This window comes from Ostrea edulis, chromosome 6 (genome assembly GCF_947568905.1).
Source record: "Ostrea edulis chromosome 6, xbOstEdul1.1, whole genome shotgun sequence".
Classification (NCBI taxonomy): Eukaryota; Metazoa; Mollusca; class Bivalvia; order Ostreida; family Ostreidae; genus Ostrea; species Ostrea edulis.
This window is the reverse complement of record NC_079169.1, coordinates 25,122,256-25,144,066: the sequence shown is the minus strand read 5'-3', so window position 1 is coordinate 25,144,066 and position 21,811 is coordinate 25,122,256. Positions and strand designations below refer to the sequence as shown.

General features: G+C 36.8%; 2 protein-coding genes across 2 annotated transcripts; both read right to left on the bottom strand.

The window, feature by feature from the left end:
* Positions 1-4,844: 4,844 nt before the first annotated feature.
* On the bottom strand, positions 4,845-17,897 carry LOC125683395 (uncharacterized). Its single transcript, XM_056141833.1, has 5 exons — positions 17,842-17,897; positions 16,976-17,199; positions 13,633-13,710; positions 9,536-9,595; positions 4,845-6,675 (listed from the first exon to the last, which is right to left on the bottom strand). Exons 1-5 carry the CDS (start codon positions 17,895-17,897, stop codon positions 6,305-6,307), a joined length of 789 nt encoding a protein of 262 aa, XP_055997808.1. The 3' UTR covers positions 4,845-6,304.
* A 371-nt stretch (positions 17,898-18,268) lies between these two features.
* Positions 18,269-19,273, bottom strand: LOC130047372 (uncharacterized). The gene is made up of 2 exons (XM_056142151.1): positions 18,947-19,273; positions 18,269-18,521 (listed from the first exon to the last, which is right to left on the bottom strand). The coding sequence occupies exons 1-2, from the start codon at positions 19,131-19,133 to the stop codon at positions 18,391-18,393; spliced, it is 318 nt and encodes a 105-aa protein (XP_055998126.1). The 5' UTR covers positions 19,134-19,273; the 3' UTR covers positions 18,269-18,390.
* Between the last annotated feature and the right edge of the window lie 2,538 nt (positions 19,274-21,811).

Genomic DNA, 21,811 nt, shown 5'->3' with positions numbered 1-21,811 from the left:
GAGGCACGTGTGATCGGTCGGCAAGGGATGGTTATTCCTCCTAGGCACCTGATCCCAAATCTGGGGTGTCCAGAAGTCCGTGTTTGCCCAACTATTTATTTTGTATTGCTTATAGGAACTATGAGATTGATCACTGTTCGTTATCTTAACCTTTCATTTCTAAAGCATGGTGCCTACTTTGTGTAACCTTCTCCTCTCACAACCTTTTCTCGGCGTTTTGGAGATCTTATACAATATAGTTGTTATAAAAACATTGAAGATATACATGTGACAGGTTAAAAGTACTTCTGACTTTTACTTTGAAAAATTCTATATTTGATATGTCATTTTTTCAGTGTGTTTTATACTGCTGTCTCTATGATAGATAACATATCTGAAAGCATCCCGGCTATATTACTGTCTTTCCAATTCCTTTGAAATTTTATATGAAGGATCTCTGGGACAAGGGTGACACAAATGATAAATTTTAGGACTTCTGTCCCCCTGGGACTTTGGGTAGGCAAAAATTGATAATTTGAAAAATTCTTTTCTACGACCCAACATATTTTGGAGAAACTAAATGCATAGCGCTATAGAGCATGTAGGCATCTTCCACATTTATAAATTTCATGATCCTCGAGGTAGATTTTCTTTAATTCCAGGGCGGGACCAAACTAGGTTTATAGTGTTTAATATCATTGAAACTAAATGGATATTTTGAAGGAGAGATAACCATTTATCAAAATTGTAAATTTCATTATCCCAGGGTAGGGCTAGAATGGTCATGAATATTAAATGTCTTCATCATTTGAAAGACTTCTTTAATTTTGCTGATACTGTATAAAAACTGAAAACATATTTAGGAAAATCAGAAAAGGATATATAAAAAAATTGGGAATTTCGCAACCAAAAGATGGATCCAAAATAGTCATATAGTGTTAATGTAAGATAAAACTTTGTGGGGACTTTGTCTTTTTTAAACAGAATACATTGTGCTTTATACTGTTATTAAATATAAAACTCTAGCCTATATGAAAGGTGAAAATAACAAACAGTGACCAATCTCATAATTCCTATCAGCAAAACAAAATAAAGAGCTAGGCAAACACATACCCCTGGGTATGCCAGAGGTGTGGTCAGGTACTTATGAGGAGTAAGCATCCCCTGTCGACCGGTGGTTCATAAAGAAGTTAATCAAAAATCACTAGGAGAGTGGATTACTTCAAGAAGGTAATTTGTTGTACAGACATGTCATAGTTTCATGTAATCATTCATATCTTCATTTATATACATTGGTTGCCTTTACCATTTCTACGTTCCATCAAGATCAATTAACACATGTATCAATATTATATATATATATATATATATATATGTGTGTGTGTGTGTGTGTGTGTGTGTGTGTGTGTGTGTGTGTGTGTGTGTGTGTGTGTGTGTGTGTGTGTGTGTGTGTGTGTGTGTGTGTGTGTTGAAAATCAGAATGACACATTCCATAAAAACAATCATTTACTGCTAGCGCTTTCTCCATGTCTACATGGTTCATCAGGCAGTTCAAATATGTATACAAAAATTGTTTACCAACGTCTTTGTTATGACGTCAATACGCCAGTTTCGAGATACACCCGAGTTATTTCCTTTTGGAGAACTCTCTTACATAGTGAGACACGAAACAATTTGTTTACTCGCGGGAATGGGACTAATATTCATAACTGCGTAAGTGAATGTACTCGGTAAGTTTCTCATACACTGTTAGATTTCCCGAATTCGACTGATACACAAACTAAGTAAGTTATAAGTATTTAGGGAGTAATTAAATACATATAATTATTATCATATCACGTTATTTCGTTGGTTATAAATACCATATCTAAGATATTACTTGCAAATACGACATTGTTTTTATGTTTCCACTTTAGTAAAACATTTCTTTTGATAGTATTTTGTATTTCCCACATTTACATATCAAAAGAGAAGCCGCTTTTATTACATTTCATCGTCTTCCTCGTTGACTGTAGGTCCACTCTGTCCCACTTAGTCATTCAAAGTTCCACTAAATGCACCTCCTACACAGAAGAGTTCGTATCTCGAAACTGGCGTATTAAACGAGTCCTTTATGACGTCATAATAACGTTAACCGGTAGCGTTTTGTAATTGTCTATAATTCCCACATATTTTGTAAAAATATGCTAAATTGTAGTTCAATTGTTAAAATAATCATTTTCTATTAAGGCTTGGATTGAAAAATTTAATAAAATAGTCCTCTTTGGCTTTGCGAGTTATTTCATTTTCAGTCCACATTTTAAAGAACGGGAACACTTTAAATTTACCACCCCCGCATTCCGCAAAATGTTCACTACATGGGGTGTTCCGCACACTAGGATCTTTTATTTGTTGTTTGTGCACCCTCACTCGCGCATTAAGTTTGTTCGTTTGTCCTATGTAGTTTTCCCCACAAGTTGGGCAAGTGGCACAGTAAATAAGGTTCTCAGATTTACAGTTCATGTTGGCATTGACTTTCAATATTTTCCCGGATTTAAAAGTAATGGAATCACCCTCTTCTATGTATTCGCACGTCCCGCAGCGTGGGTCACCACATTTTTTGACGTATTTGACCTTAATCAGGGAGAAATTGGCTCTAGTTAGTAGCTTTTTTAGACATGGTGCCTGACGTCGGCTGTTAATAATTTGAGATGAATTCACCACATTTTTCATATTGTTGGATTTTTCCAAAATTGGAAAAAAATCGTTTAGCTGTATTTAAGATATTGTGATTCCTTGGATTGTGTGTGACAACGAAAGGCACATTGTTGTTCTGTTTGGTATCTTTTTGGCAGGTTTTCCGAAGTTCTGAAATAGGTATTTTTTCTGCTTGTTGGATTCCAGTATCAATAAGGTTTTCTGGGTAATGCTGTCGTATCAAATGTATCTTTAATTCTTCTAATCGTTTTTAACGTAATGTTGAATTTGGAACTATGGTGCATATACGTCTGGCCATATTGTATGGGATATTACGTTTAGTGTGTGACGGGTGACACGATCTAAAATCTAAATATTGATGAGTATCCGTTTCTTTGCTGTATAAATCGGTGGTAATGTGATTGCCCTCTTTTATGATAAATAAATCCAGAAATGGTAGATTTTTAGTGCTCGCTTCCATTGTGAATTGGATTGATTCATGTGAATTATTTAAAATTGAATGAAATCTTTGTAAATCCTCATTGCTTCTCGTCCAGAAAATGAAGCAGTCGTCTAAGTAACTTTGTTGTCTTCCGGAGCATCCAAACCCAATGTCCACTTCAATTTAAATCCTTTAGGAAGAAGAGTCAACATATGTAGGTTGATTGTTTTGGGTTTAAGGCCTTAATGGCAATATCTTTCTTTCTTTTTTTTCCCCCTTTTTTTTTTTTTTTTTTTTTTTGGCGGTTGACTAAATAAGATATGATTGGTTGGAACAGCATAGGGATTAAACAGAAAGAAATATACAGTATAGATAGCATTAGTATCTTTGTGACATTTTGCGTCGTTCGTCGCCTCGTTTCGGTACTTTGATTTTCCTTTCATTATTCTTTCTGTAAACTAAATATAACAGCCATGGAATATTCGTGGTTAACCTACTCTCTCGAACTTCATTCATTCATTGCACTGTCATTGATTGATTATTGTTTTACTTAAGAATTGTTCACTCATATGGAGACGTCGCCATTGCCGGTGAGGGGCTGCAAAATTTCGGCCGATGCTCGGCGCTTACGACTTTTGAGCAGGGAGGGGTCGTTATCGTGCTTGTGTACATAGCATCTTCGGGGGATCTTGAGACAGGTTATACATGAAAATGCTTTGTTAATTTACTGCTTATTTTCCCCATGTTCGTGTCATTGTTATCGCTATACTCGGATCTGATTTAAACGTTACTCCCAATAGGTCAAAAGCTCTGCGGTAAATGGTGCAAAATCCTGCATTCTGAGCATTTCCTGGCACTTCTTTTTCACTTTTAAAGTTTCTGCTTCTTAAACAAAACTTTTATGTTTTATGTTACTTAATATTTTTTTTATATCGTAAATATATATCAGTGTGTCGTCTTATTTATCCTATAATTAAAACATATACTGGTGTTGATAAATTTGAATGATGCAATTACATGCAAGTATCCACCTTTGATATCATTTTGACTCAAAGTCTCGTTAAAATTGAACTGAATAATTTTTTTGGTCCTCCCTTGGGTATTGCTTCATTGCTTGATCCGACTTTCAACAAAGCAAACAAAATAAGATATGTTTGTAAAACATATATTCCCCCATGGTGCAAAATTGGAAAGGGTTATACACATGCACCGTATAATTGATAGTAGTATCACCAATTCAAAATATTGAGCAGACAAAATCGTCCCATGTCAAGAGTGAATTGACCATGCGACCTAACAATCAATAGGGGTCATCTACTCCTTATGCTGTACCAGTGTATCAAGTTTGGTGTCAATCAACCAATTGATTCTCAAAATATAGAAAACAATATATTATTACTATGTCCAGTTTAACTACTACAGTGTAAGAGCTCTTATAATCGTTAAACTGGTTGGTGCTACACACAAACAATGGGTAAGCGGTACTTTGATAAGCCCAACTGAGCCGATTTCATTGGGCAATATTGATTTTCATGTCGCACTGGAGGGATTCCGAATGGTAGCACCGCACTCTAATTAAATTCAGACTTTTTTTTTTTTTTTTTTTTTAGATCCGCGTCGTATATACTCTTACACAGAGTATAATGCACGGATCTAAGAAGTATGACTTTAATTACATTGGGTAGCGCCGTTGTAGCTTTCTCGAATCTCACGCATCTCCATTAAAAGACACCACAGACTCTCCACATCTGTTTCATACTGAAATATTTATTTGAAAATGAATATTAACGGCAAACTAACAATTCAAATTTATGACAAACTCAATGATTCAGCTTCTCCATTGTCATCTTTCCATATTTATGTAGCAATATTTCATTATTACCTGCATATGGTGTTTATATCTCTTAACTGTTTCGGTACGCAAAGGGCTTGTTCTGTGTATGATATGTTTTTAAATCGAGGCAGGTTACTGACAAACAAGTTGATGTTACAGGGGTTTCAACAGTATCGTATAAAGTCAGCATTTTGCAAATTCTATGGTCGTTAAATGATCTAGTTTGTCTATATAAGCTATCAGTGGGTTAAATGCTGTCTGACGTGTTTGATACCGATTGTTGGGCCGTTCTTGACACACTCATTTTGACTACAGATTACTCCATTTACCTGACCAAGATATAGGGCTTATGGAGGGTGTGACCGCCGACCGGTCAACGGGGATGTAAGCGTATTACTCCTAGGCACCTGATCCTACCTCTGGTATGTACAGTGGCCCGTGTTTGCCAAACTCTTTATGTTGTATCTCTTATAAGTGTTATGAGATTGATCACCGTTTGTTACCTTCACCATTTACTTTTAAAAAACAGATAAATACAAATATACATATAACAACATTAAGAGTAAAAATGATTTTATACCGGTAAATACGATTACACCGAGAATTAAAAAAAACACAAAAAACGCATATATTCAATAAAATGTGTACCTATTAAAAATGAAGAAAATATGTGTTCACGTTTGCGCCTATCTAATCACTATCAAATATTTTAACATGAATTCATTGTCCTGTGAGCAGGATTCACTCGTGTGAAAAACTCTGAAAAATCGTCTCTAGATACGCAAATTCAAAAAATGATTTCAAAGTCTTCTTTCGAAAATTGAAGTTTTTTGTACATGATCAGCAATATGTAAAAAAAAAAATATGTTAAATGTGGTTTTAAAAGATCATAAAAGGTATCTTACATGTAGTTGACATTAAAAAATCAATAAAGTATGGTAAACTCGATAACAACAGAGAGATCGTGAATATTTTGTCATTTAAAGAAGTTACAATTATCGTCATACATAAATACAATGCTAATTCTAATTGGTTCATATCCTATCGGGGTTAAGTTATGGTACATTGCAAATGGACGGAGTAGAATGTAGGAGGCTAAAGATTTGAAGTACACCTGGAGGGAACAGAAAACAGAAAATGAACACTAGATTACTGCTGCTTATGTGGAGTACAACTGGACGGAGTAGAATGTAGGACGTTGAACAGTGTAAATTACCGCTGAAAGTGTGAGATGCAGCGGGAGGGAATAGAAAACAAGAACATGGACACTGTAGATCATCGCTGGTTATATGTAGAATACAACTAGACGAAGATGAGTACAGTCGGACGAAACAGAATCAGTCACATAAAATCACCCGGAATCGCTTTAATCTTCAGAACCATGTCTTACAGTAAGGAAGGTCTCTCAGTTGATGTATTATTGGATCTTTATCCCAAATTGATAAGGGTAAAATGATGACAAATTTTGTACCACTTTTTATGACCGCCTGTAAAACTTCGATAAGTGTTCCCTTTACTTCATCAACACAATGTTCTTTATCTATATCTACCCAATTTCGGAAAAAATACATCGACCTCGATTTGTTCGTCTCCCACATTTTGAAATCATTTTCTATGACGATCTTCTCTCCCAATAACACTGATGCCTCTTCAATTTTCGTTTCACTTACACGTGCGCTTATGTGTGAAAGAAAAAGGAATATTCTTATATCCGTATACAGTCCTTTTAGTCTGTTAGAGTAATCTGAAAATAAAGAAACAATCTTGTAAATATCAACATTCTTTACGCAGGTTTTAGATTTGATAATATCAAATGTTTTAGATTAGATGATGTTATGAAGTATAGCTTATAGTTTGTGGTACTTTACCTACAGCTGGTAGCAACTCAATATGAGCGAAAAATTTAAGACATGAGTAAAACAAACATCGTCACTAAACATGCTGAGAATCAGTAAATCCTAGCAGGCCAAGGAGTAAGGCATAGAACAAAAACAATCTTTCATGAAAACGTTACCTAAAAACCTAAAGAATTGGTTTTAAAAAATACAAAGATGGTCTTCAGGGTAAAAGTCTTCAAGACAAACTTAAATATACTGGTCGAGCATTTTTTTTTAATAATACATTTCGAGTTCCTGGTGGTTTAAGAAAAATACAAGTTCTAATCTCTGAATGTCGTAACCATTTACAAAGAGGTGGAGTGAGGCAGTATATAGAGCAATGTACACGGAATACGCATGATGCTGATTGGTTACTACAATATGAAAGTTGAAGATAACGAACAGTGATCAATCTCATCCCCTGTCGACCGGTCACACCCTACCTTACTTCAATAAAATATCGAAGTGTGAAGCAGAAGTCTGGAATGTCTTTTATTTCGAGTTCACATAGATAAATCCAATCGACATATGAATGAAATTGTTTATTTAATAGATGATAAGACCGGCGAATATAAAGTGCTTGGCACACTGATTTTGACTGCGGATAACTCCGTTTACCTGATCAGGATATGGGGCTCACTGCGGGTGTGACCGGTCAACAGGGGATGCTTACTCCTCCTAGGCACCTGATCCCACCTCTGGTGTGTCCAGGGGTCCGTGTTTGCCCAACTATCTATTTTATATTGCCTGTATGAGTTATGAGATTGATCACTGTTCGTTATCTTCACCTTGCATTGTGACGTCAAATGTTTTGACTGTACCAGATGAACATAACGAATGCTGTATATTTCATTTCTTGCCACTCTATATTCATCGGTCTTATATCTAACTGTCGAATTGAAGGCCACAGCAAGAGGGTTTTTTTCTTCTCACATAGAAGTATTTTTAATAAATTCTGCTTCATAAGGATGTAAAAATAGGTCAGCTAACAAAGGAGCACAATTCGTGTCCATGGCAATTCTAACAGACTGTTGGAAGACATGATCACTAAAGACTACGAAGATATTGTCAATGAGGAACTCCAGCTTATTTTTTACTTTGAACTTCAATATACTTCTGCATGGAATCAGAGTGATGTTTCACAAAGCCTTTTTATGACTGATAACTAGATTTGAAAATTTCCGTTTTCTATTTTTTTTTATTAAAGAAACAACTGTCTATGATGTCAAAAAGTCTAGTCTTTATATCTTTATTATATATATATATATATATATATATATATATATATATATATATATATATAACACAAAAAACGCGCAGCCTTGCAATGTCGTCCACAATACAATGTATATATTTAAATACTTAAAGTCAGATACAAGGTCAAATACAAAAATTATACTACACTTTCAATCAATCGTGAATCAGATCAGCTTACTAGACGAATAACACAGGAAAAAATAATAAATAAGCGATTTGAAGGGTAAATTCGAACTTCAGATTTAATTTAGATTTAACGCCAGCTCCTTTGTATATCCAGGCGAGAGAGAGAGAGAGAGAGAGAGAGAGAGAGAGAGAGAGAGAGAGAGAGTTTTGTCATATTCATGTCATAGGTTAAAGATCTTTTAAAACAAGCTTTAAGAGTCTCACATGCCTTATTGTTCACCTGAATAATAGTTAAAAGTATCAATAGTCCAAAGGGCTATGGAATCTAGAAACAAAGATAAATTCTAATATATAGCAAAAGTATCAAACAAGATATGTTCTTAAAATTTAAAATGCTCCTTAAGGGACATGGACACGATTTGAGCTGAAAATTTTGAAATTTTGTTGTTTCGTTTTTAATGTTTAGAATGCTTAACTAAGGTATCTTTAATTGTCAGCAAAACTTTGAATGTCAATTGTCGACGTACATGGGAGATACAGAACCAACAATACTATGTTATGTGAACAATGCTTGTGCCATGTATTTGTTTACATAAGCTAAATATACAAGTAAACGTTCATTTAAAGCAGAATTTTCAATTTACAATTTAATTCTGAACACAATTAAATAATTTCTGGTGTTTAGCAAATCTCATTTTGTTAAACGTGCTATTTTCTGTTAAATACTCTATATGTAAACAAAGACATGGCACGCTCCTTGTTTACATAACAAAGAATTGTGAGCTCTGTATCTCACTTGTAACTCAACAACTGATATTCAAATTTTGGTTGGCCATCAGAATACTTTAGTTAAGCATTGTAAACAATAAAAATGGAAAAATAAAAATTTGAAACATTTCAGCTTACATTGTGCCCATGCCCCTTTTAAATTAAAGTGCCTATACTGATCAAAGACTGATATAAATAATAATATAGCTTGAAAATACGGATGTATATTTAATTGCTGTTATAAAATTTAGAAATTCATTTCAAAATTAAGGATTATCTCCCTCATGTATAGCTCTTATCCTTGGACGAATTTGGCTCCACTTTTTTGGCACGCTGTTTTAGGCTATATTTAGCTCTAAAACTTCATAGTTATTTCAGATTTCAAACATTTCGGTTGAGCATCACTGAAGAGACATTATTTGTCGAAATGCGCATCTGGTGCATCAAAATTGGTACCGTATAAGTTTTACATGTAAAACTAACACCGATAAGACTAATTAAAGATCTGTCCTAGAGTCAAACCACAGGGCAGTTTCAGGATATCAACATAATGCAAATAAAAGCAAAAAAACTTACCCCTGAGCTGTCCATCAAGTTTCTTAGAATTGTCTTCTCTTTCGTTTTTGCGAGAATAATCTAGAAAAGAAGTAGATAACATATAAATTATGGATATTTTGGGAGATGATCTTAAAAATCGATATCAAAATAAGTTGACCTTACTTGACCTTACTTGACCTTACTTGAGTTTCAACATTTCGAAAATTCTATGGTCGTTCAATAATAATCTGATTTGAAAATACAACCTGGCATTAGGTCAAATGCAATCTGACAGTTTTACACGAAAATAGACGTTAACGTCAAACTAACAACTTAACTTTATGACAAATAGAATGACTTCAGTTTCTCCCATATCTACGTAGCAATATTCTACTAACACCTGCATACGGTGTATATGTCCCTCAACTGATTTGATAAGTGAGAGCATGCTCTGCGTATAATAACTTTTTAAATTGAGACAGGACTACTGACAAATTGATGTTCAAGGAGTTTCAACAGTCCCCTTTAAAGTCAGCATTTCACACATTCTATAGTCATTATAATTTGCAAAGAAAACCTGTTATGAGGTCGTCTGCATACTAATTATTAGGCCGTTCTCTATATACCAGTTTTGACAACGGATTAATCTGTCTGTTTATCAGTTCAAGATACAGGAATCACTGCCGCTGTAACGGGTCAACAGGGATGCTTCCTTCTCTTAGGCACCTGATCCCATCTCTGCTGTGTCCAAGGATCCATGTTTGCTCTACTCTCAATTTTGCATTCTTGAAATTTATCAGATTGATCTCTGTTCGTTATCTTCAGTTTTCTATCAAAATGTATATTTCATGTGTGGTAAGTTCTAGAGTACGCGATCTCAATACTTTTTATGCAACAAGAGCCCCATGGGCCACATCGCTCACTTGAGTCATCTTGGCCCATATTTAAAGATTTTCCCTATATATTCACATGTAAAACTTTGATCCCTATTGTGGCCCCATCCTACTGCCATGGGCTATGATTTTAACAAACTTAAATCTGTACTATGTCAGAAAGCTGTCATGTAAAATGTAAACTTCTTTTGCTAAATGGTTCTTGAGAAGAATTTTAAATATTTTCTCCATATATTTGTATATAAAACATTGATACCCTCTTGAAAAAGAAGATTTTCAAAGATTTTCCCTAGATATTTGAATGTAAAACTTTGATCCCCTTGTGAAGCAGGGTTTATTTTAAAACTCCTACTTGAGAAGAAAAAATATCTTGCTATGTCCTTCAACTCGACATTCAGATATATCGACGACCTTTTATCTCTTAACAATAATCATTTTTATTCATATGTCCATTCGATATATCCCATTGACGGCGGGTGTGACCGGTCAACAGGGGATGATTACTCCTCCTAGGCACCTGATCCCACCTCTGGTGTGTCCAGGGGTCTGTGTTTGCCCAACTATCTATTTTGTATTGCTTGTAGGAGTTCTGAGATTGATAACTGTTCGTTATCTTCACCTTACATCCCTGTGAACTCGAACTAAAAGACACCACGGAGTCCTCTACACCTGTTTCGTACTTCGATATTTTATTGAAAAAGGATAAAGGGACAGATTCACGATTTTCCCCAAAATTTTGTTTTTCACTTTTAATGTTCAAAATCTATTGTCTAATGTGTTTAAAAGATTTCACATAAAAATTAAGGTTATACATTATCACAGAAGGCCATTTTAGAGAGTTTATTATTTGTTTTGTAAACAAAGATTGCGGTATGTTATTGTTTACGAAATTTCAAAAGAAATGGATATCGATCTAAGTTTATTATATCTTTCACATTTCAAGCATTCTTTGGGTAAAATGTATCATCTAAAAGTTAAAATTTGTGAGTATGCAAAATTACGATGCTTTATATTACAAAATTAACATTTCACTGGGTTTTTTGTATACATAAAAAGACTCGAGTCTTTGTTTACATAACACAGATTTAAGGCTAAAATATTGCTTTTATTCTTGCATTCAGAAGGTCAAATTTTTGGCTGTCATTATTAAATCAGATATATTTTTAATGTTTAACATGAAAAATATGTTTTTCAAAAATCGTGAATCAGTCCCTTTAATGGCAAACTAACAACTCAACTTTATGACAAACGGGATGATTTCAGTTCTCCACCGTCAACTTCCCATATCTAGATGTATGTAGCAATATTCCATTATCGCCTGCGTATGGCGTTTATATTTTTCAATTGATTCGATACACAAGGGATGTTCTGTGTATGATCAATTTTTATACGCCCGTTATTAGACGTCCCGTTTTGTGTCCGTGCGTCTGTTCGGCTGGCTGGCTGTCCGTCCGACCGTCCTTCAGTCCGTCCCGGGTCATGTTTTCCCGGACTTTTTTCCGTAACGGATGCATGTACAACTTTGAAATTCGGTCACAATATCTACCTTAAGAATTGTAAGAGTGAGTTTGCATTTCAGCTGGATTGGTCCATGCTTGACCTACTTTAAGGCTATAAGTAGGTCAAACAGTTTTCCGGATTTTTTTCGTTACAGATACAGATATTGTCCTGAAATTTACACATAAGCTTCCTTTCAGAGGAATACAAGTTCAGTTTGCATTTCAGCTGGATTGGTCCGTCCGTCCGTGATCTACATTAAGACTAAAAGTAGGTCAAACAGTTTTCCGGAATTTTTTCCATTATGGATACAGATAATGCCCTGAAATTTAGTCAAAGGCTTCTTCTCAGACTCAGAGGAATACAAGTTCAGTTTGCATTTCAGCTGGAATAGTGGATTGGTCCATCCATGACCTACTTTTCAGTTAAAAATAGGTCAAACAGTTTTCCGGGCTTTTTTCATTATGGATACAGATAATGCCGTGAAACTTCGTTAAAGGTTTCCTCTCAGAGGAATACAAGTTCAGTTTGTATTTCAGCTGGATTGGTCCATCCTTGACCTACTTTTGGACTAAAAATAGGTCAGATAGTTTTCCGGGGTTTTTTTCCATTACGAATACAGATAATGCTCTGATATTTAGTCAAAGGCTTCCTCTCGGAGAAATACAAGTTCAGTTAACATTTCAGCTGGATTGGTCGATCCTTGACTTACTTTTGGACTAAAAATAGGTCAGACAGTTTTCCGGGCTTTTTTTCATTACAGATACCGATATTGCCCTGATATTTAGTTAAAGGCTTCCTCTCGGAGGAAGACAAGTGCAGTTAACATTTCAGCTGGATTGGCGCACAATGACCTACAGTACTTTTGGGGTAGAAGTAGGTCAAACAGTTTTCCAGATTTTTAGTATGGTCACAGGTATTGCTCTGAAATTTAGTCACAACCTCCCTTTCAGAGAAACACATAATCAGTATAACATTTCAAACATTTCAACTTAATTGGTGCACCATGACCTACTTTAGGGCTAAAAGAAGATCAAATGGTTTCCTGGACTTTTTATCATCATAGATATATATTACACCAACATTTTGTTTCAACCTCACTCTCGGAGAAATACATAATCAGTTCACATGTCAGACGGATTGGTGCACCATGACCCACTTTAAGGCTTTTCTATTCAGAATGTGTGTCAATTCATAGTGCACAATATGCTTCCAGGTTGAATTTCACTGCCTGACGGGCGTATATTGTACCGTTTGTGGTACTCTTGTTAAATCGCGGCAGGCTACTGACAAACAAGTTGATGTTACAAGGGTTTCAACAGTCTCGTTTAAAGTCAGCATTTTGCAACTTCTATAGTCATGATAATGATCTAGATTGCCCATATAATATATCATTGGTTCAAATGTTGTCTGGCGTGTTTCATGCCGATTGTTAGGCCGTTCTTGGCACAATGATTTTGACTACGGATTACCCCGTTTACCTGATCAAGACATAGGGTTCAATGCGGGTGTGACCGGTCAACAGGCGATGCTTACTCCTCTTAGGCATCTGATCCCACCTCTGATATGTCCAGAGGTCCGTGTTTGCCCAACTCTTCATTTGGTATTCCTAATATGAGATTGGTCACTGTTCGTTATTTTCACTTTTTCATGTTAGCGAGACATTAATTTGATAAGTATACATGTATTACCGAAATAGATTCGCTCGTTCAAAGTTGTATGTTATGATCACTACACAACAGTTACCTAACATCATTTCAGTTTCATTTTGTTGGGTGTCGATATCTCTCTCAAATCTATTTCCTGTTTCCTCACAGGGCAAATCTGAAAGATAAAGAATGGTGGATAAGTCCTTCAGCGTGGTATACATAATACATAGCTTAACTCCTGCAGTATAGGGTGAAATATTAAAGAAAACTGATTTGTTGGTCTTTATGAATCATGCTTTATAACCCCCCCCCCCTCCCTTCCAGTATTATTAGAGACAATTTCCATTTTACAACTGCTTTCATTTTTCCATTTCTCTCTATTTTGTATTCCTTATAGGAGTTATGAGATTGATCACTGTTCGTTATCTTGACCTTTCAATGATGTGTATTTTTTTCCCATTAGAATTTCGAAAATCCGGATATAGAGTCAATTTAGGTAAATACCACATATGCAGTACTTTCCAGTGATGTGTGATGAATTTTTAGTATGGGATTGATTAAGGGTTCGTGGGATATTATGTATCATATAGAACGTTATATTGTATTACCGTATGCTGGCTTCGTTTGATAGTATATATCTACTAAAATATAACGCGTGCATGATGCTTTGTTAACCACAATAAGAATTTAAAGAAGCTTTTATATTATTATTTGTATTAATCTAACCGATATACTGTTGATTCGTTATTTTACGGGAGTACTTTTAATATGACGAAATGACTCGCATACGTTAAATCCACTGAATTCGTAATAAAAGACAATACATGGTTTCCACATCTGTCTCGTATGTGGATGTTTTACTGATCATAGACGACAGACTAACAACACACTTAATGGTCATCCTGTTGTCATAAAATCGAGGTATTTAAGAAATGAACATCATTTTTGAGCTGTTCATGGTCAGTATGAACGGATTTGGATTTGTGGCAAATTCTCTGTGAATCGCGCTAGCGATTCACAGAGAATTTGCCACAAATCCAAATCCGTTCATATTAACCATGAACAGCTTAAAAGTGATGTTTATTTTTTATATTTATTATAGGATCAAACATTCTTTTTGAAGAATTTATCGATGTGTAAACTCCGGACATTTTACTCACAAACTGAATAAAAGTGCTGAAGCGGTTGAGAGTTATTCCCCTTTGCAGTATTTTGTAAATCAAGAAATCATTGTATATAATTTAATTAACGTGTTAATTGATTAAAAGAAATTACAAGAATGAATGTTGTATGTATATAAATAAGATGAAAATGAATGTTTGGTTCAGATGAGCAAAGTAAGCTCAAAAATCGGATTCTTGCCTATAGAAAATTATGCTTATTGACGTAAAGATTATTTATATTGGAAAAAGGCCGGGGTGATAGTGTGAATTGATGTGTTCAACTTGCATGACGACGAATTGTTGTCGGGCTTAATTACAAACTAGAGACAATAGTCGTGAGAGTCAGAACTAGTGTAAGTAGTTATCGTAGGTATACTACAGTTTGACAAGTGGCAAGTGACCAAGTGATCACAGAGAGCCAAGTTGACTACGGGTTGTGTGGCCATACATTGTTTGCATAAGCCAAGTGGCAAGTGCGGGTGACCAAGTGGCAAGCTACCAAGTGGCAAGTGCGGGTGACCAAGTGGCAAGCTACCAAGTGACAAGCTGCCAAGTGGTGTGAGTAAGCCAAGTGGCAAGCTGCCAAGTGGTGTGGGTAGCCAAGAGGCAGCACCTTGATTAAAATAGGCATAAGTGAGTTCTCTTTGTTAATTATAGCACTAGGCAAGTGACACAAGCATATCTGTATATAAGAATTTGTTTTACACTAGACAAGTGTCCATTATCTGTATATTTTGCATTCGTTATTATCCTTATAAGACTTGGGCAAACCAAGTACGATCCCAAGGAGATCGCTCGGGTCTCGCACGTTACAGTGCGAAGCACTTTTATGTTAAGTTTGTGAGTAAAATGTCCGGAGTTTACACATCGATAAATTCTTCAAAAAGAATGTTTGATTCTTATAATTCCAATTCATTCACTTTATTAACAATTGCAAAAATTTGAATAGTTTCCCCGCACTATGTTATTTGTTTTCAGGCGTGTATGAATACATCGCGTTTTCGGATTTATTGATGTGTAAACTCTTGTACAGCTTTATATTTGTCCAATCAAAACAATTGTAATAAATAACATTGGAATCATATTCATTTACTAAAATACCGTTTGTTTATATTGCTTCTATTTTGTTGCATAAAACGAACTCCTAGCCTCTGTCACAGTAGTTATTGTGACATACGTCAACACATTTCGTCTCACCCTGCCTTTTATCAACATTGCAAGGTGCACTGTATTTTGGAGGTAGGAGACCGCAATATTGGGATGATAATCCACGTAAGTTTACAATCTTAATTCAAAGGTGTGATTTGCGAGATCTTTGTAACAGATGTCACACCCGTAGCCGGGGGGGGGGGGGGGGGGGGGGGGGGGTTCGTGGGGTTCGTACGAACCCCCCCTTGAAAACTACTAAGCACTATTAAAGTCGGCATTTTGTTTGAATTGTGACTATTAAAGTCGGGATTTTTTATGAAAATTCATAGTAAAAAAGGCATGATTCCAAAATTCAAATTAAGTGCCAGGAAATTGCTAGATTGCAGGATTTTGCACCAAATACACCAGAGCTTCTGGGGGCCTTGAGCCCCTGCCGTAGTGGCACCTCGCGGTGCGAGGTGATAGACTCGCGTTGCGAGTCTATGTAACTCCCCCCCCCCCCCTTGAAAAATCCTGCCTACGGGCCTGGATGTTCTATTTTTCTCCTCAAATCATTAAGCTCTCTCAGTCGCGTGCTTTAAGCTAGTTCACAATCCGTTCATAGTCAATTTGAACGGATTGTGTCGAGCGCTGAAATTGGTTGGTTCATAGAGGAAAATGCGATTTGCAATATAAATATTAACGTGTAACTCTATTCGGTGAAATATCCAAAACATGAAACACCTGGAATACTCCGTGGTGTATTTCATTTCGAGTTATTCGAGATATATCGATTATATGTAGGAATTCAAATGAATACTTTTGACGTCGCTGATGTATATGAATGCATATTTAAAGGCCACAACAAGAGTTTTCTTCTCATATACAAGAATTTGAATATGTTCTACTTTGGTTCAGTCAAACGTAGAAACTGCACCTTCGCCATTTTGGTATTTTGTTGGGGGAGGGAGGTAGAACCTTAAAGCCCTAGGTCCAGTGTCAGAGTAGACAGTGACACTATATAGAACCCTCACCACTACGCTCCCAAAGTGACAGACATGTCGATATGAGTGAACAATTTTCAAAGGGACGAAAAATAAAACAAACCTAATGTATTTAAATTCAATATCTGAACTCTCATGTACTCACCATTCCTCCTCCTCCGTACCCTTACACACCAGTAGAACAGAATTACTCCAACCACGATTACGATGAAAGGCAACGAGTATATTACCTCGGCAATCACATTGGCAGAGTCCTGTGTATTTGAAATTGTAGGATTTGTGAAGTTTGTGAAGTTTGTGTTGGCTAACGTCACGTACCCCAATTCATCCTGATACGACAAAGAACTTCCTGTGTGTGTCACTAGTGTCCTAAAACAAACAGGACGTTAAATGTTTTATTGGGTATATATACTAGTTTACACTAGTTTATAGAAAACAAAAAACATTCAAAAGCTTGATAATTTCGACATATATAGTCTGATTATTCTCTGCAACTTCCATTTTTCATCTCTATCAGTGTTTTTCCCAAGTACTATAGTTGAGACCGCAAAAACTGAGGTCCCGTGTCACAGCAGGCGAAACATGATAAAGATCCCTCCCTGCTCAAAGGTCGTAAGCGCCCAAAGTTTGAAGTCCTTCACTGGCAATGGTAATGTCTCCATTTGAGTGAAAGATTCTCGAACGGGGTGTTGAGCAATAGTCAACCAACAAAATAGTCTTATTCTTATTTAAAACTCTCTCTCTCTCTCTCTCTCTCTCTCTCTCTCTCTCTCTCTCTCTCTCTGTGTGTGTGTGTGTGTGTGTGTGTGTGTGTGTGTGTGTGTGTGTGTGTGTGTGTGTGTGTGTGTGTGTGTGTGACATACACGCATAGTCACATAAACACACAGTCAAAACCATATACAGTCACATACACGCACAGTCAAAAACACACGCAATCACATACACGCAAATTCACATACACGCACACAGTCACATACAGACACAGTCACATACACGCACACAGTTACATACACGCACACAGTCACGTACACGCACACATTCACATACACACAGTCACAAACACGCATAGTCACATACACGCACAGTCACGTACACATACAGTCACATACACGCACAGTCACATACACGCAGTCACATACACGCACACCGTCACATACACACACAGTCACATACACGCACACAGTCATATACACGCACAGGGTCACACATATATGTACATTACCGGAACACACTACTTGCAATCGGGTAGCTTATTTAGGACATGATTTCTAGTAAGTTTAACTTAAAAATTCTGTAGTGTTTGTTCATTTGTTAATTTTCTACATGTATATCACTTTTTGTCCCAGAAAAGGGCGGGTTATCCCGAAAATTTTACAATTTTCATTGTTCATGGGTCATTTTAGTGCCTGGCATATGTTTTCTTGACGTTCACGGTTGTATCTGCTGGTTGTATCTACTTTGGAGAGAGTTGTTGGTTTGCAGATGGATGGATGGATGGGCGGGTGGACGAACGGACAAACGGACGGACAGACAGACAGATAGTGATACTTTCCAGTCCGTTTACAAATTCGCACTGAACTTACAGTTGAAAATTTCATCGCTGATGTAAGACTTTTCAGGACATCCAGACAAAAACTTCTCGCATCCCTCCACATCTAGGTGACCACTAGGATAGGCGTACACACATAGACCTAAAATAATTTATATTGTTTTCAGTTTCAGCATCTCAAATGTTTTGTTTGTTTTATACTATATTGATGATATTTTATTTGTGTAAAGACGTCATTTGCTTTAGATGAAGCCACCACCCCCACAACCAATATGACACTTAGGCTGTAGCGCATGGCGATAAAAGGTCATTATCAAGACTGAATCTTCAGTCAGTATCAGGCCTTTCGACAAGATTACTTAGCCATGATGACCAAATGTACACGTATACTTGTTGCAATCATGCATTATACATGTATATCATTATAACATTGAATTTAGCGTAAGACCACCATTGTGAAAATATAAGGCTTCAAACTTCAGTCAAAAATGTCTAACGAGGAATCCATGGTAACAAATTAATACCAGTATCTACTATTCTGAAAAGACAGACAGATCCTGAACTTACCTTCTTCATATCTCCCTCTGGATCCCTTCAAGCAGAACTCGACCAAGTCAGTCTTATCATCCTTAGGGGCACACTGGTAAAGGTTCCTGCCGATGGTGTCATTAGGACATTTCAAATTGATTCCAGCCTTCAACCACGAGTCGGCATCCCCAGAGCAGGACTTCACGGGATACATCTCCACTGACATGTTTTAGTCCAGCAGATATGTGGGAAGATTGTGCTATTAGTGATACAAGCATGAAATTTGGTAGACTGTTAGAGCATTCTTTAAGGAAGAGTTTTGGATATAGGGACATTCCAAATTTCTCATTAGGACAAAATGGAGGTCAATCTTTTAAAATGACCATTTTCGGGTAATATGCGACACACTATCCATTTCAATATAACTGTATTTACATGTACTTATTAAAAAAACCACATCACTGACGTTTTTTCCTCCTCACATAAACAGGTGTTGTGGTGCCAATTAAATGTGTCAAAGCTTACATACCATTTAATTGACCCTTCTGACCAAAAATAGTTTTTGAACTTTTTAAACAAACTTATAAAACGCGACGAAAATGAACGGGATATGTCACTTTAACACTCTAGGAGTGCTTCTATTTGACTTTTACATAGAAAATAATGCACAGAAAAGACTTGGATCCAAGTGATATAGTATTCTACATAATTGTGTACAAGTGTGTAATCTCTTCTGTAAACTATCTTGTGCACTCCCTTCCGCAGTGACAGAGAGCTGTGCACTGGAGTACGACCTGAACGTACTTGCACTGTTCTCTTCAAACCCATCTTGCATCCACATGTAATAAATTGCCAGTATGGCCAAGTTGCCTCCGGGAGGAGTTTGAAAGGTGAAGGTAACGAACAGTGATCAATCTCATAACTCCTATGAGCAATACAAAATAGAGAGATGAGCAAACACGGACTCCTGGACACACCAGAGGTGTGATAATGTGTCTGGGAGGAGTAAGCATCCCCTGTCGACCGGTCACACCCGCCATGAGTTCTATATCTTGATCAGGTATACGGAGTTATCCATAGTTAAATTCGGTGTGCCAAAAACGGCCCAACAATCGGTATGAAACACGTCAGACAGCATATGACCCAATGATAGGTTGTATTGGCAAACTAGATCCTTATATCAACCATAGAATTTGCGAAATGCTTACTTTCAATGAGACTGTTGGAACCCCTGCACCATCAACTGGTTTGTCAGTAACCTGCTTCCATTTAAAAAAAACTGACCATACGCAGAACAAGCTCTTGCGTATCGAATCAGTTGAGAGATATAAACAACATAATTATGCAGGTGATAATGGAATATTGCTACATAAATATGGGAAGTTCAATACAAACCCCAGTCATTATCAATCTGAACCCAACCCTGTTTACTTTGCGAATGAATCACTGGTGTGCAAATCGTCACATGACCCCAACAGAAGCCGGTTTGGTAGGCAACTCTATGATATACTATCTGAGAGCTCGAGTTGGTGGGATGGCCTCTATTGATCTGCCACTCTGGGTGAAGAGATGCTTGCAAGCCTCATTGACATGTTCCTGGCTGCTGGTTCGATGGTTAAGCAGGACAACAAAACACTCCAGTGGATCCATGTAGTCATCTACACTTGCAATGGTTTGGTATGACAGTTACAGTGTAATGCACAGAAAGCTATAGTGACATCACAGGATTTCCATGTTTCCCATGCTGTTTTCTCTTCCCAATGGAGCATGTCACGGTATCATACCCGGTGAAGGCGTGTAAGAATGGCAACTCTCGGCACTTGTTCAGTTCCAGTGCCATAGCCATTTTGCGGGCTGTCAAGTACCTGATGTTCTTTCCTGTAGCAAAAGTAAACCAAGGTTTATCGATGTCCAGGCGTCCAGATGTTGTCACTGCAAGGATGGCAATATCTGTGTCCAATGTGAATATCGACATCTTTGTATAGCCCCGCCTCAATGTTTATTTATCCCAAACAATATCTAGCCTGTTTGAATGCTGTAGCTGACATGTATGGCAAGAATACTATGTATGCTCAGAGAAGGTATTTGCCATGCCACGTGCAGCATGTTGACGATCCATCCAGGATCATGACTTCAACAAGCACTTGTTGAACTCAGGTTATGATCAAAAGTTATCCATTGCCCCATTTGTAAACTGATCTCCCCAGCCTGTGTGACAAAATGGACCCGCCTTCTGGACGAAGCGGGATATTCTGCTCACCAAATCCATGGAGATGCCCAGCACCCTTATCATAGCAGATCGATCGAGAGACCCAGGTGAAACAAAGCATCAACCATGTCTCGTTTCCCAGTCTTTAAAGGGAAAAGCAACCCTAACCACATAGTTGCTTTTATGAATAAAGTATTACTTACTGATATCGTAATTGACAGTCTTTAACAACAAAAATCCTTGCTTAACAATTAAATCAATATTAATATATCATGTATTTTAAATTTCCCGCCGCTAAGAGAGTGGCCATTGAAGTTTAATTTATGATGTCACACCGTCTATTCCGGTTTATCTTATCAGCAACACTGTAAACATGACAAGTCACGAACAGTTAAGTTTCGAGCCGTATAGATTTGAGCCTGTTCTTTCGCAAGAAGAAATTGAGAAAAGAAGGCGTTCAGTCGAGTCAAAGACAAGGCAGACGGTAAACGTTCTTCATAAAAATGTCTTGAACTTCAACTTTTCATTACGCAAATGATTGATCCACAGTTTACGTAGTCTTTTCTTTTCAAATGCCTTGGTCGAGTCGGGAATTTCGGGGAAAAAACAACCTTTATTCACATCTCCCCTTAGCATTAGTGTAATTAACTGCTTGCCAGGAAGGCATCAACTTATTTATTCGTAAGATCTATCAC

Excerpts from the sequence above, each read along its gene's own strand:
- LOC125683395 (XM_056141833.1), bottom strand. The coding sequence starts at position 17,897 with ATGCGTGTTTGTGACTGTGTGTATGTGAATGTGTGCGTGTACGTGACT. Across the intron at positions 17,200-17,841 it reads GTGTACGTGACTGTGTGCGT|GACACTAGTGACACACACAG; the intron begins GTATGTAACTGT and ends TGTTTGTTTTAG. Across the intron at positions 13,711-16,975 it reads GGTACGGAGGAGGAGGAATG|ATTTGCCCTGTGAGGAAACA; the intron begins GTGAGTACATGA and ends TTTATCTTTCAG.
- LOC130047372 (XM_056142151.1), bottom strand. The coding sequence starts at position 19,133 with ATGTCAGTGGAGATGTATCCCGTGAAGTCCTGCTCTGGGGATGCCGAC. Across the intron at positions 18,522-18,946 it reads CAGAGGGAGATATGAAGAAG|GTCTATGTGTGTACGCCTAT; the intron begins GTAAGTTCAGGA and ends AAATTATTTTAG.